General features: G+C 42.1%; 1 protein-coding gene across 2 annotated transcripts in view; it reads right to left on the reverse strand.

The window, feature by feature from the left end:
• LOC117942439 (Down syndrome cell adhesion molecule-like protein 1 homolog) overlaps positions 1-14,154 on the reverse strand; it is a 106,738-nt gene that overhangs the window by 38,838 nt on the left and 53,746 nt on the right. The window contains exons 4-7 of one of the 2 annotated variants that reach the window (XR_004656121.1): positions 5,239-5,385; positions 4,246-4,524; positions 2,887-3,162; positions 2,117-2,409 (exon numbers count right to left, since the gene is read on the reverse strand). Coding sequence is in view for 1 of the 2 variants with exons in the window: in XM_034867895.1 (XP_034723786.1) it covers positions 2,110-2,409; positions 2,887-3,162; positions 4,246-4,524; positions 5,239-5,385 (1,002 nt within the window). In the remaining variant the exon portion in view is untranslated. Of the gene's footprint in view, positions 1-2,109; positions 2,410-2,886; positions 3,163-4,245; positions 4,525-5,238; positions 5,386-14,154 lie in introns of both variants that reach the window. The other variant, XM_034867895.1, reaches the window with a different exon arrangement.

Consider the following 14,154-nt stretch of genomic DNA (forward strand, 5'->3'; position numbering starts at 1 on the left):
AGAGAGAGAGAGAGAGAGAGATGGGTTGACCAGAGGAAAAAAAAAAGAGGGGAAAAGACAAACATCATTAGTTGATGGTGTCAGAAGCAGTGCTTGGAATTTTAGAAATAAAGGGAAGGGGTGATAGGGAAGAGAGTTGGGGAGAAAGGGGAAGAGGCAGAAGAGGAAAAAAGCATGAAGGGGTGTAGAAAGAGCAAGAGGCTAGAGTGGCTTGCCTTAATGTTAAAAAGTAACTTCAAATGTGTAGATTTTCTAATGGAGCGCCTGTACACAGCTTTAGGCAGGGGGGAACAAAGAGTGGTTAACATTTTTATGGATCACACCCCATTTCTTTGAAAGTTTGCGTTGTTTCCTCGTGTAACAGACACAAGAGCGATGACAATTTCATCTAATGTTACTGACATTTAAACAAACCAACATTTCAATGTAAGCAACTACACTTTTTTCATAGATTTCATTTATGCTGGCCAACTTCTCCCAATTGTTTTAAATGTATCCTGTACCTGCCACATTCATGTCATGTATCAATGCCACAAAACAGAGACTGAAGGCCGTGGTCCGGCAGACAAACAGACAGTCAGACGGACACAAAATGGGTTTTGCATTACTGGAAAACACTGAGAGCTATCACTCAATCATCTGTCACTTCTTCTGTGACCTTCTTACCATTGTTCGTCTTGTATCTGTGTTTTTGTTTCTCCATCCAACCCTTCCTACCCACATTTCTCTCTTTCTCTTTCTCTTTCTCTTTTTCTCAGTATGTGCTGGGCTTTTGAAGTCACAGCTCTGACGAGTGAAAGATGTATTATTCAGTAGCACCGTCGCAGACACAGGCCGACACACAAACGCACGCATGCGCACGCACACACACACACACACACACACACACACACACACACACACGCACGCGCACACACACACACACACACACAAACACACACACACACACAGTACACATTTGCGTGTGTGATGATCTATGCCTCTGTGGCACCGTATCCATGCTGTTGGCCTCTGACCGGATGGGTTAAGTTGAGTGTATCAGATTTCAGTGAGTGGGTAAGCATATTAGTGTGTTACTGCTTTTTCATGTGAGGTTATGCCATGTGTGTGTCCATGTCTGTGTGTGTTGGTTGTATACTGTATGTGGTGCATCTGGGGCTGAAGCTCTCTGGCAATGGCGCTCATTCTCACTCCAATGATCATTCTGGCATGTCTCCTTAGAGCAGACTCGCATGTCACAACTACACATCTCACCAAAGGACAGGAGAGAGAGAGAGAGAGAGAGAGAGAGAGAGAGAGAGAGAGAGAGAGAGAGATGGAGACAACGATACAGCCCTGTCCATCGGTGTCACTCCTCATCCTTGTCGTTCAGGACGACAGTGACATCACCAGTCCTGTCACCCGAGATCACCATCACTCCCCAACCAGACACTGGCACTCCTCCCTTCTTCAATCCTCTTCTCTCATGTCATCTATTCTCTTTCTTCCCTTAGTCTCTAGCCATCTCTTTCTCTTTCTTTTATACTTTAGAGGAGGGATTGGTGATGAGGGGATGAAGAAACTTTAGAGTTCACCTGTGTCTGTGTGAACGCATGCACAAACTTTAGAGTTTCTTTATCCATTTGTCTTTCATTCTTCTAATCATACTTCCTCTCCTTTAGCCACTTGTTCTCTCCATATGTTAAGCTACAACCTCTCTATTTTAATACTTTGTCTGCCCGCAAACATGTCTGTGTGTGTGCGTACTGATAGCTGAAGAAGGCTGATGAGCAAAACAACAGGACAGTAAGCTTGGGGGACAAACAGCAAGAAAGAAAGACAGAAGGAGACAGACAACATAGACTATATGTGCTGCTGGAGGAACAAAACACTGCCTGCTGCAGATGATTAACATGTAAGTTTAAAGCTTGAATGAGAACAAAAAGAAGGAAATAAAAAAAGAGAAAAACTACTACATATACAGTACATGAGAGAGTAAAACACACATACAGAGATAGAGGTAGAGATAGAGATATAGAAGGGTACAGTATAGGATGTGGGTCAGGGTAGGGGTAAGGGTCAGGCTATGAAAAGCCTCTGTATGACTGATATTGAAAAGTAGACAGGCACCTCTTACGTTTATGCGCGCTTGGTACTCGGCACTACCGGCCGAGTTTCGTGCGGCGCACCGATACACTCCTCCATCTCGAATCTGCGGGCTGCTGACGTTGACGTGGCTCACAGTGCTGCCATCAGAGAGCGTGTACTGGCTGGCTCTGACACGCGACAGGTCCCGGGCCACAGGCTCGTCGTCCAGAGTCCAGGTGATGGTGGGAGGAGGCGCTCCTTTGGCGGCGCACATCAGGGAAAACGGCTCACCTGGGACCACCACCCTCTCGCTGAAGGAGGCTACAATGCGGGGTGTACCATCTGAGACAACAAGAGATGTGAGGTGTGATTATTGGTAACAGTGCATTTCGCTGCATTCAAAAAAGGCTTATGGTGGGAAAAATGACCAGAGACTAAATCACTATACTAGACTTTTTTACCGTACTGCACCAAATGAAAAAGTAACGCTTCACATCAGTAACAAGAATGGAGCTTCATCAAGGGGAACATCATGTAGCCAATCTTTCTGTGTGCTAGAATTACCATAAGCATTAAAAGATAAATATGTGCATTATGTGCATGTACCTAATGTGAATAATAAAAGTAAAATGAACTGTAAACAAACTGTTATTACTTAGTAAATGAATGAAAAACAACCAGTTCTAACTTGCCTTGTTAACATATTCTCCACAATATTAAAGTACAGACATAGTTGCAAACACATGTTGCGGTAAGTTCTGATTACATATACATTCATGATTTTATGCAACCAACATGGTAATCCCTTTCTGTTCTCACCTTCTAGCAATATGATGGAGAAGTCCTGGGCCGTCTGGCCCTTGCGTGTGGCAAAGCACTGGTAAGCTCCAGAGTGTCTCTTTTGTGCAGCGGAAATGAACAATGTCTCATTGTGAGCCCCCTGGATGGAAAAGTGTTGGTCTGGCAGGACTGATTCTGTGTTACGGTACCAGGACACCGTAAAGTGAGGGGAACCCTGGACAGCACAGGACAGGATGACTGTGCTGCTGATCCCTGTCTTCAGGTTCTTGGGAGACAAGGTGACCCGCAGTGGCTCTAAAATAGAGACAAGAACAGGCTGAGCAGAGTTTAAAAAAAAGGAGAAGTAGTTTTTTTTTGTAAACATCAGTGACACATTCTCATTGAAAGTACAGTAGTTGGTGGTATCACTTGCATTGCTGAACAAAATAAACTTGAATTGAGTAAGGCCAAGAAACACAAATAATATTTAATATTCTGGTTTAGTCGTGTATGTGTTTGTCCGTCAAGATTGTGTGTGTGTGTGTATGTCTGTGTTAAGCAGCGAAGAAAATCAAGACAAAGATAAAAAGGAAAGAAAATGTCAGCAAGCAATAAAGCAGCTGGTGTTAAGGGCTTCTGAATCTGTGTGAGTATGTGTGTGTGAGGGAATGACAGTGCATGTGTAAGACTTTCTTCACAGGCAAAAAGTGGATGTACTGTACTGTACGCATGTGTCCAAATGTTTGTGTTTGTGTATCACCTTCTAGGCCCTGTCATTGGTGGTTTGTGGGTATGCAGTGATGTGCCCTGTGGCCTGTCTGCCCCATGTCATCTAACGTCACCCTATTCTGAACTGCATCTCCTCTCTTAACCTCCTTCCCCTGATTCTCTCCACAAGTGTGTCATCTTCTCTACCAGGGTCGCCTCCTCACATCTCATTCATTCATACACACACACACAACAATATCAACTTATTTCTGTCTTTGCCTTCCACTCTCTCATCTTCGGTAAACAGAGCGACAGCCCCACACGACCGCTGTTCTGCTCTGTCACTGTAGCGACGCCTCGCTGGGGTTTGAGAGCACAGCGGGGGAACGAGCCGTCCTTGGAGATCAAGCTCACGCTTGCCCCAGACGAGGGTGGGTTGAAGGGGGGCGGGCAGGAGGTGCGTGGCCAGGGCAAAGCTAACCAAGCTTAAATGATGTCTACATTGTGCCTGTTCATGACCTGACATCACATTCATTTCGTCTGTCCATCTTACTCTTTTTCTGCAACTGTAGTTGTCAGTGTAGAACAATGGAAGTCGGGTGAGGAAGATCACTGATCAGTGATGCTTTGTTGTGTGCTGAATATTGGTATTTTATTATTCTACTGCACTCGTTTCATTGCTATACCCACCTATGACGTTCAGGTGACCTGTCACCTCTTTGGAGCCAAAGCTGTTGGTGACCTCACAGATGTAATTGCCACTATCCTCAAGCCTCAAGTCGGAAATGGTGAGGCCAGTGATGCGCCGTGTCCAGCGCGAGTCTGCAGGTAATGGCCGACCATCTTTTAGCCATCTTATGGTGGGGTTTGGGTATCCGGATGCGATGCAGGGGAGCTCCACACTCTGCCCCACCTGCACCTCACCAGACTGGAAACTGTCCAGCACTGACGGGGTGGACTCCGTAGGGTCTGCAGGTGAAGCATGTCACCATCATTTGGAATCATCAGTACTCAGTAAATTAAAAATAAAGAAACATTTTACACTTGGGTATAAATGTTCATTTTCTTTCTTGCTGACAGTAAGATGAGAAGATTGATAATACTTGCTCATGTCTGCATTGTAAATTCAAAGCTTCCACTAGCGGATCATTAGCTTAACTTAGCACAAAGACTAGAAACAGGGCAAACAGCTAGCCTGGCTCTGAGGCATGTGTTGTACTATTTCTTGGCCATGTGGAGAAACTTCCTGTCTTTGGTGGTTGTCTGGCAACTTCACAGTGACAAAGAGAGCCAAGGAGATGACTGGGCCTGGCAAAGAAATGGTTGTTTGGCACATACCATAACTGCCCGTAACACTAAACTTGTTGTGTTTACACTTGTTTTTAGCATGAATTACACAAGATACAATGTGCTTATAAGTAGTAGTAGAAGTAAGAGTAGTAGTAGTAGTAGTAGTAGTAGTAGTAGTAGTATGGTAGGTAGATTTTGTATGCAGACTAGCCGTTTCTAGTTATTTTTTGCTAAGCTAAGCTAACTGTCTCATGGTTCCAGCTTAATATTTACTATACAGAGATTTATCAAACTTCTCAGTTAACTCCAAGCAAATAATCAAATGAGCGTATTTTCCAAAATGTGGACCTATGTTGACTTCTACTGTATGAGTGAAAATGGTACGTTGCCTACCCATAACTGAGAGCCTGGCTCCATTGCTCTGTCGAGTCTCTCCACTGTATTTGTGCTTTGTGATGCAGCGGTAGGTGGACAGAGCATCTTCCTTCTGCACTTCTGAGATATACAGAGCGCCAAATAAGGTCAGGAAGAAACGGTTTCCTGTGGAGGAAAGTAGAAAAGGAACAGGTAGGAGAGGGGAGAATGAAAAGTCAGTCAACATATTTGAGTAACAAATTATAACAAAGGCATTTATTTAGCATGTAAAGTATTGCAAAGGTTTAAGGGCATAGGGTGTCAAATGCTGTACAGATTGTAAAGCCCCCAAATGTGTCATTTGTATTTGGCTATATACTGTAAATAAAATTGACTTCTCTTGTGTCAATGCAAATGTATTTCATCTAAATCCATCTTTGCAAATTTTAGATATATTTTGCAGTTCACTGACAATGTGTGCTACTTTTACATTTACAAAAGTAGAACAAGAAACGAGTGTGGCTTGTGGCCACTGTTTATCAAAAGTCACCTACTCATACAATTCCTTGTCCACACTACTAGCTAATATGGACCTAATAGGGATTTAATAAAACTTGTGTTTCACAATGCATAACTACACAAATAGCAGAGACATGTCTTTTCAAAGTGTATTCATTTTTCAAATGTTGTAAGACACATTCAAACTGATGCTCTAGATCATGTGCATTCACAGTATTTATTCTTTTTCATTTCCATATGTTTGCAACTGTTGAAAAAAAGCATAGCAAGTAAAGAAAATATGCTGCCACAGGGTGAGGGAAAGGCTGTATAAGATGTGTGCTGCTTTTTGAAGAAGGTGAGAGATGCCATCCCTCCCTCATAAGACCCTCTTGACAAACCTTTAGAACATTTTTCAAAATCACTGATTTCAGAAGAATAAAGCAAGGACTTGAATATACATGTCTTTAAAAGGCCCAACCACAGCACTTAGGTGAACACATGGGAGCTTTTAACACACTCCGTCCAATCCATCTAATGAGAAATACACAAAAGAGAAAGGATGAGGAAGAAGAAGAAGAGAAAGAAAAGAGAGAGGGGAGTTATTGTATGTGTTAATAATTGATGTGTCCCTGTGTGTTATGGTAACAGCAGATTAGTGTCATTTTCTTTCACATCAGTGACGACTTGGTCTGCCTCTGATTTATCTACATGTCAATAGAGACAGCATGTGCACACGCGTATATGAGAAAGAAAAAAGAGAAGAGAGATGGAAGGAGAAGAGACGAGGAGAGTGTATTTCGATGTTTGATTCTTTCCGCTTCCCTGAATCTTTTTGTATTCTGTTCTCCCAAAGGATTATTTTAGACAGTGTGCACTTCACAGTTTGTTGTAGATTGCAGTTGTTTTGAGTTGTGTGTGTGTGTGTGTGTGTGTGTGTGTGTGTGTGTGTGTGTGTGTGTACATGCTGGCTGTTGGTTGCTGTACATGATGTTTCAATGTCTCTCTGCAATGTTGACAAGAGAGGACTTAAGTAAAACACAGGTGCATTGAATAGTTGAATACTGGAAAAAAATGCAACACACACACACACACACACACATGCACACACACGCACATACACTTCTAAGCAACAGGTCAACAAATTTATTCTGAAAGCACTTAGGGTGCTAGCTGTTAGATGTGTTTAATTGTTGATAAAAAGAAAAGGCTGAAGTAGTGTGAAAACCTTATGACTCAAGCATCAGTTTTGGTTGGTTTTCATTTTTTTTTTAACGGTCATTTTTTGAGTCAACACAAGTAGTTCATAATCTGACTTTCCTGTCCTTATTTCTATGTTTGGATTGACAAAATGTATGTTTATAGTTTTATATGAGCGTGTGCCTCTGTATGTGTTTCTGCATGTATGTAAATGTAAAAATGTCAACAGATGGTTTCCAACATGCGTGAGTATCAATGAACATGTGTACATATGAATGTGTAAGTAAGTATCAAACAAGTGTGTGTTTGTGTGTGTGTGTGTGTGTGTGTGAGAGAGAGAGAGAGAGTGTGAGAGAGAGAGAGAAAGAGAGAGAGAGAGAAAGAGAAAGAGAGACTGACAAAATGTGAGCAACATCAATCAATGCATTTTATAGTTGCTTAACTCCATCCATATTCTGAAAACAGAAAAAAACATCTAGTTCTACAATTATGTCGTTTAAAGCTTTAGTGCGTAGTTTCTCTTGCCCCAATGAGGAATTCTAAGTAATTACATAAAACTGTTGGCGCATCCACGTTATACTAGTCTTCCAAGCCCCCACCCCTCTTCCAATGGAGTTGCTAATAGCCAAGGAGAACACAGAGGACTAAAAAAACCTAATGGACCCTTCAGAAGAGCTAATTAACTTTACTCAGGTTTTTTGCGCGGCAAAACCACCGGAAGCCACCATGTTCTAAACACAGCCATGCTGAGAAATCCAGAGAGAGTTGTGTGGAGCTGATAGTCTTGATTAGCTTTGTAGCAACTCATTTGGCAATGGCTTGAATGTAACGGACGTTTATTAATATCAAAACGTTACGCACTAAAGCTTTAAGTCTATAATAAGTGGTACAATATGTGTGTCTGTGTGTGTGTGTGTGTGTGTGTGTGTGTGTGTGTGTTTGTGTAACTGGGCTGTCAGATTTCTGAATATGTACACACACGTGCATCACGTGTTTTCATGTGAGTCAGACTGTTGTGCTGAGTGCTAAGCGACGTAAGCTGTAATTTTCAAGCCTGCCCTTTTTGTTCCAACCTAGGTATTAAGCCTTACAGGATAATATGCACTTGGTGAGTACAACCCTGTATAACACACTGCTACACCCTGTCACAACATGCCCGGGGAGACGAAGACGGACCAGAAGGGGCCAAAGAAGGGAAAGATTGGGGGTAGAGCAAGAAATTCGGAGATGGTTAAGAATAGAGAGAACAGAGAGTGTTGCAGGAGACATTAATGAGCAGGAGCTTGTCATTGCTGGTTTTAAAGGAAAGTTATTCTTCTATTCCAGTCTATTTCTAATTTCTTCTGAATATTCAATACATTTTTTAGTCCATAACATGTTGCAAAATAGTGTGTAGTGTAGTGTCCATCACAGTTTCTAAGGTGACATTTTCAAATGCCTTGTTTTGCATAATTCAAAGCATGATGGGAAGTGTAGTACTGCACTAATGTAAAGAATTATTTTACTGAACTAAAACAAAATCATCCTAAATGGAAATAAGAAAAACGCAGGACAGCATGGAGATTGAGGTTTTTACACCATCATCACATTTTTGGCAGTCCTAAAGCATTGCCTGTCCCATCAACATGATTTTCATCCATCCATTCATATACACATATTTGCTGTGTGTTAAAAACCAACAAAAATATGCAAAAAACTTGCCAAATGATGCATAATATGAGTTTTTACCTTAAAATTAAAAACATAAGACATGTCCATGTGTAGAATGCAGTGACAATGACATGTAATAGGCATGTAAATAAAGCATTTAAATAAAGGGCGTGAGGATCAAGCAAAAACAACCATTTTAAATGGTCAAAAGATTAATTAATTATAAAAGCTGATGTTGAGTAGTTTTCTGATGAATTAATCATTTCAGCACTAGAGTGCTTATAGAGAGTGGTAAATGAAGTGAAGTATTCTATTCTCCATCATTCCTTGACTGCTCTGAGATCAGCCTACTACTCTTCACTTTCTCTCTCCTCTTATACACCACTGGTCTTTCTACCTGATGTCTAATTTCTAGTCACGGCCTGCTCTCCTGCTATCTGTGGAGATTTGACACACCTAAAACAATAGAGAGGGTGCAGGCAGCAATGGAAGAAGGCAGTGGAGGAGAGGAAAAGGCTGACCCTACAGGGAGGAGGATGGCAGATGGAGATTGATGGAGGGAGAGATAGGGAGATAAAGAGAAATATGCCGTTGGGAGTGACAGAGGAGGGAGTGAGAGTGAGAGCGATGAGGGGCCTGCAGGCCTGAGAGCCACACATGGGTAAAGACAATTCCTCTACGTCTGTCTCTCTCTTTCTCCCCTTGCAAGCCTCTCCTTGTGGGAAAGAAGATCAATTCTCGTCTAGTCTGCCTACGCCTCCAGGAGTTTGTTGTTGTTGAGTGCATGTATGTATGTATGTATCTGCTTCTGTGTCTGCTTTTTTTTTTTTTTTTTTTTTGCTGTGGGAGGCAGTATGAGATTCTTTGCAGGTCTATTCCACACCCAAGGGAGGCCCAAATCCCCTCACTTTGTCCTTATTTTCCAAACCTTTTCTCCCCTTTTTGTGCTGTTTATTTTTCTTCAATCTGCTTGACATCTATTCACTATTCCCAGCCTCTCTTCCTCCAGTCTCCCCTCTGCCCTCTACCGCTTTCCATCTCTGCCTTTTTTCCTTATACTCTGTCTGTCTTTCTTCTCTTTCAGGGGGGTCTGTAAGTAATGGAATCAGTTCAGCTGATCAGCCTGAGGCAGGAAGTCAAGCCAAGTGCAGAGGGAAGCTGCTGCTGCTGCTGCTGCTGCTGTGTGTGTGTGTGTGTGTGTGTGTGTGTGTAAGTGTGTGTGTGTGTGTGTGTGTGTGTGTGTGTGTGTGTGTCAGAAATTTCACAACTCAAACTCAAATATTGTGACAGCGAGACAAGAAGGGATAGAGAAACGGACAAAAGAAGAAAAAAAAGGATTATGGAACCCTGGAGCATCACTTGTCTTCCCCAAATGTCCTCCCGAAGAGAGGACACTCCTCTTTTTTCTCAGGTGAGATAGAGGAGGAGGTAAAAAAAGATGGAGGCAGAAGACGAAGGGATGCAGGAAAGGTGCAGATACAAATATACCATTATAGTATATGGCTGTCATCTTCCACACAATATCAAATGTCAAACAGGGGGGAAAGAGTAGTAACATAAGAGATTCTAAAGAGCAACAATGAGAAGAGAAAATTATAATGTTTATGTGGGAATGCTGCAGCCACTGGGGAGGTTGGGAGGAGAAGAGGACCAGATCAGACAGGAAAGGAAGATTAAGAAAGTAACTAAGAAAAGATATACATATTTTGAGATGCTGGCTAGACCATAGAGAAAAGAAAGAGACAGAAATAGATAAAACATTGAGTGAAAGAGAGAAAAAAGTGATATAGGAGAGAAACAGAGCAGGAGAGGAAATGGCGTAAGTAAGGGGGTTTGTTCTTGGTGCTGCCATGCAAATGAAGGCGGCGCTGCAGCAATGCTAACTAGCAGCAATTCACACTGTTGGACTCATCACTTATTAATGCTCTACGGCTCCCCCCTCCCATCTCTTTCTCTCTCCCTCTCTTTACCCATTCCTCTCTCCCCTGCTCTCGCCAGGATCACTCGTTTTTGTTCGCTCTCTCGCTCACTGTTGCTAGGGCCCGGGCACTCACGTGACAACAGCTGGGTAGGGGGCGCTGCTGTGGCACACAGCGACATGTGCAAGTGTGCGTTTCATGTGTGCTTTGCATGTGTGTGTGTGTGCCTTGTGTGCGACAGAGTACCCTTCATTAGAGGTAAAAACGGAATCAGCCATTTAAATGCTGGCGATGGGGATCAGAAGAGAGAGAAACTGCTGAATGGATCTGCAATTGGTTCACAGGCCTGGGCTACAGGCCACAGAGGAGTTCAATCTCTCTTCGTGCATCATGTCACTTTATTTTTCACTCTGTGCTTTTTCACAAAAACACATGTTGAAGACTGTCACAACCATTATTGTCATGGTTTGCCTTTTAGATTTAGAGGCTAAATGGACTACAGGCTGGGTACAATACAGAGCAATAGTTGTACAAATGGACTTCTTACAAATACATGCACACAAATAAACGCAAACACTCACACATACAGTACACTTAAAATCTGGCTCACAATTTACACAGTCTTACTCCCACTGTCTCACAATGTGTTTACAGAGCAAACTCAACCAATTGTGAGGGTGTGAGTGTTTTGTGCAAAGCATCCTGACTACAGGATGCCACACCATTGAGCAGACAGTGGAGCACACCTACATATTCCTTATTTATTCTCCGCCTCTTGACTCAACTTTTCACACACACACACACACCTTCAGTAGTGGACCTACATGTGCATTTATGGCGTGTAAGTCTGCGCTTCCGGATGTTTTAGAACCATAGATACAGTGAATGATGGAGTGGGTGCATTTGCCTGTTTGCTAGCGTCTTAAAACTCAATTTAATCTGCAGAGACAAAGTGCAACACATTATTATGTCATTTCTGACAGTTTTAATGTTCAACTCAAAGGCACTATTGTAAGAAACAACTCAGTATCACTGTGCTGAGAGAAATAGAGCAAAAACCCATTGAGAATGAATTGTTTTTTTCGCCGCCCTTTATTCAACAACGCCACTGAAATCTAGTGAAGAACAAGGCTACACACACCATAAACTCATAAGTCTATGATCTCCAAGTGAACACACACAGAATTAAATATCTTTAAGAGTCAATGAGCATGCAAACAGTGAGGCTGCACCTTGGTGCAAAAGACCCATGATATATATTTTTATGTTTTTACGTTTTTTGGGGGGGCTTTTTCCCTTATCAGCCACAGCGGATAGACATGAAAGCGGGAGAGAGACGGGGGAGGACACGCAGCAAAAGGCCGCAGGCCGGACCCGGGCCGCCGCAAAGGACTCAGCCTACATGGGGTGAACGCTCTTACTGGGTGAGCTAGAGGCCGCCCCAAAACGCCCATGATTTACTGAGCAGATGCATCTAACGGTTCCCAGAGAGCAATGAACCTGTACAAACAATATATGTGCAACAATAGAATAAAGCTAAAGGATGTCTAAGGCTAACTTAATGTTTAAATTATGGATTATGGGTTGAGGTTACCTTTAGAGTTATTGCACATCAATAGAATTAAACAAGATGCATCCATAACTTTATTCATAATTTGTTTCTGCACCGCCCAGTCAGCACAAATGAGCTGTGTGTACAGCTGAGGAATTTGTAACAAGGAAGAACACTTGCCATTATGAAAATCCACACAAGTACATACACCCATGCTTATGAGAAGTGGTGCAAACAGGAAATATGTTTAAAGTCTACAGGGAATCAGCACAACCAACAGCTACATTTCCAAATGTTCAGGAATATCGGTGGAGGTAGCACCACGGACAGCTCTGCTGCTGCAGCCCAAAATAGGAAATCTTTTATAGTGTAAAGTCTCATCATGCGGGTCTCAATACAGTTGGCACAATTAAACCTTGTGTGTCTGTGTGCAAGTGTGTGTGTGTGTGTGTGTGTGTGTGTGTGTGTGTGTGTGTGTCTGATGTAGTGGTTATGTTAGCTAATGTACAGTGGATGCTGTGGCAGAGTAATAAAATAGTAATGTGACATATGGCCCAGTGCTACAGCGCAGACTACAAGCAGTCAGTCAACTCCCTGCAAGAGACATTCAATAACCGAGTATCTAACATTGGTAAATAAGGTGGATGTATTTGTGATGGAAAAACAAGGTGTGACAGATACACCAGACTGTATAACAAAAGGGCATAGTAATAGTCAATTAAATGGTTTTACAAACAAGCAGCAAGCACTGGAGAAACCTTGGAAGCAGCCAAACATACAAGAGGATCAGTTTAGTGCACAAATCCACAGCCAAAGAGCACAAACAGCAACCCACATAGCAACATGGCAACACAGCAACGTCTTTGTTTTAGGGCAAAATGGTCATCCAGCAGTGTTGCTAGCACAAATATGACACCATGTTGGGCTTGGTTAGTTTCACGTTTCTGGTCCTAACATAATGAGTGAAGTATTAAACCACGTACAAACATTGCTTCTGTGGTGGACAGTTGGTTTCGCATGCATCAAGATGATTGCATGGGAGGTTTCAGTAAAAGATAAACTGCATCTATTGTATTGTGGCGTTCCTCTACCTATCTGAGAGTGACATCACAGACATCCAGTCAAAAATGATGATGACAAAGACGTGTACGTACACGTGGTGTGTACATTTTAGGTGGAATACTGTATGTTTTATTGATTTGTTTTCAGAAATGTTCTTGTGTTTTTCCTATTTTGTCTTCCCGCTTCGCCCCTTCATGTCAAAATATTGCATGTCCTGTATAAAATAATGATTCTTTTATGATCAATATACCTATAAAACGTCTTTGACTTCTACAAATGCTGATGTTTTCTTGTGTTCACGAGACTGAACTGTCTTACCAGAGTGACCAATTCCTTTCTTTTTTCCCCAAGTGTGTTCATTGACTTTCAGTTTGCAGATCACATCAAGTTTAGAGTGTACAACAATTATACAGAACCCAGCAAACGTTTTACACATTGTTCTCACTCCCATCACCCCCATCCACCCACCCTCTGGATACAAATATATAAATTATATATGCCACATATGTGAGTGGCCAATATCTTGCTACAACTGTCCACTGAAATACTAATAATTAAGCTAATGCAGTAAAACTATTTTAATCTGAGTATTCGGACCAAAGTTAATGGTTTGTATGAGCCTGAGGATACGAGGAATGAAAATCAGCAGTTTTTTTTTAACAGCTGTCTTCACGCAGGCTTGCTCGTCCTAAATCATCCACTCCGCTTCAGCTGATGAGCACAATTTTACATCATAAGACATGCAGCACACATAAAATCAATGTTGATTTGGATAACAACAGCATGTGTTCAACCCAAAAGTGCTTGTATGCAAAATAAATATATACACATAAAATCATATAAAGCATTTGTTCCTTTTGACAGTTATCAGGTAAAGATAATGTCATTTCAGACTAAGAAAGAATGTAAGGAGTCAGTCCTGATTCCTCCTCCACTCCTTCTCCTGGCTAATTTATTTGATAATTACCAAGGGCCCAATATGGCTGATTCAAGGAGGCCCTGGGAAGGCCAACTAAAAGCTTTTTCATTTGAGCTACTTGTAATACTGTAAGCACCTTCCTGGTGTCTCTCTCT

The sequence above is a fragment of the Etheostoma cragini genome, chromosome 3 (genome assembly GCF_013103735.1).
Source record: "Etheostoma cragini isolate CJK2018 chromosome 3, CSU_Ecrag_1.0, whole genome shotgun sequence".
Lineage (NCBI taxonomy): Eukaryota > Metazoa > Chordata > Actinopteri > Perciformes > Percidae > Etheostoma > Etheostoma cragini.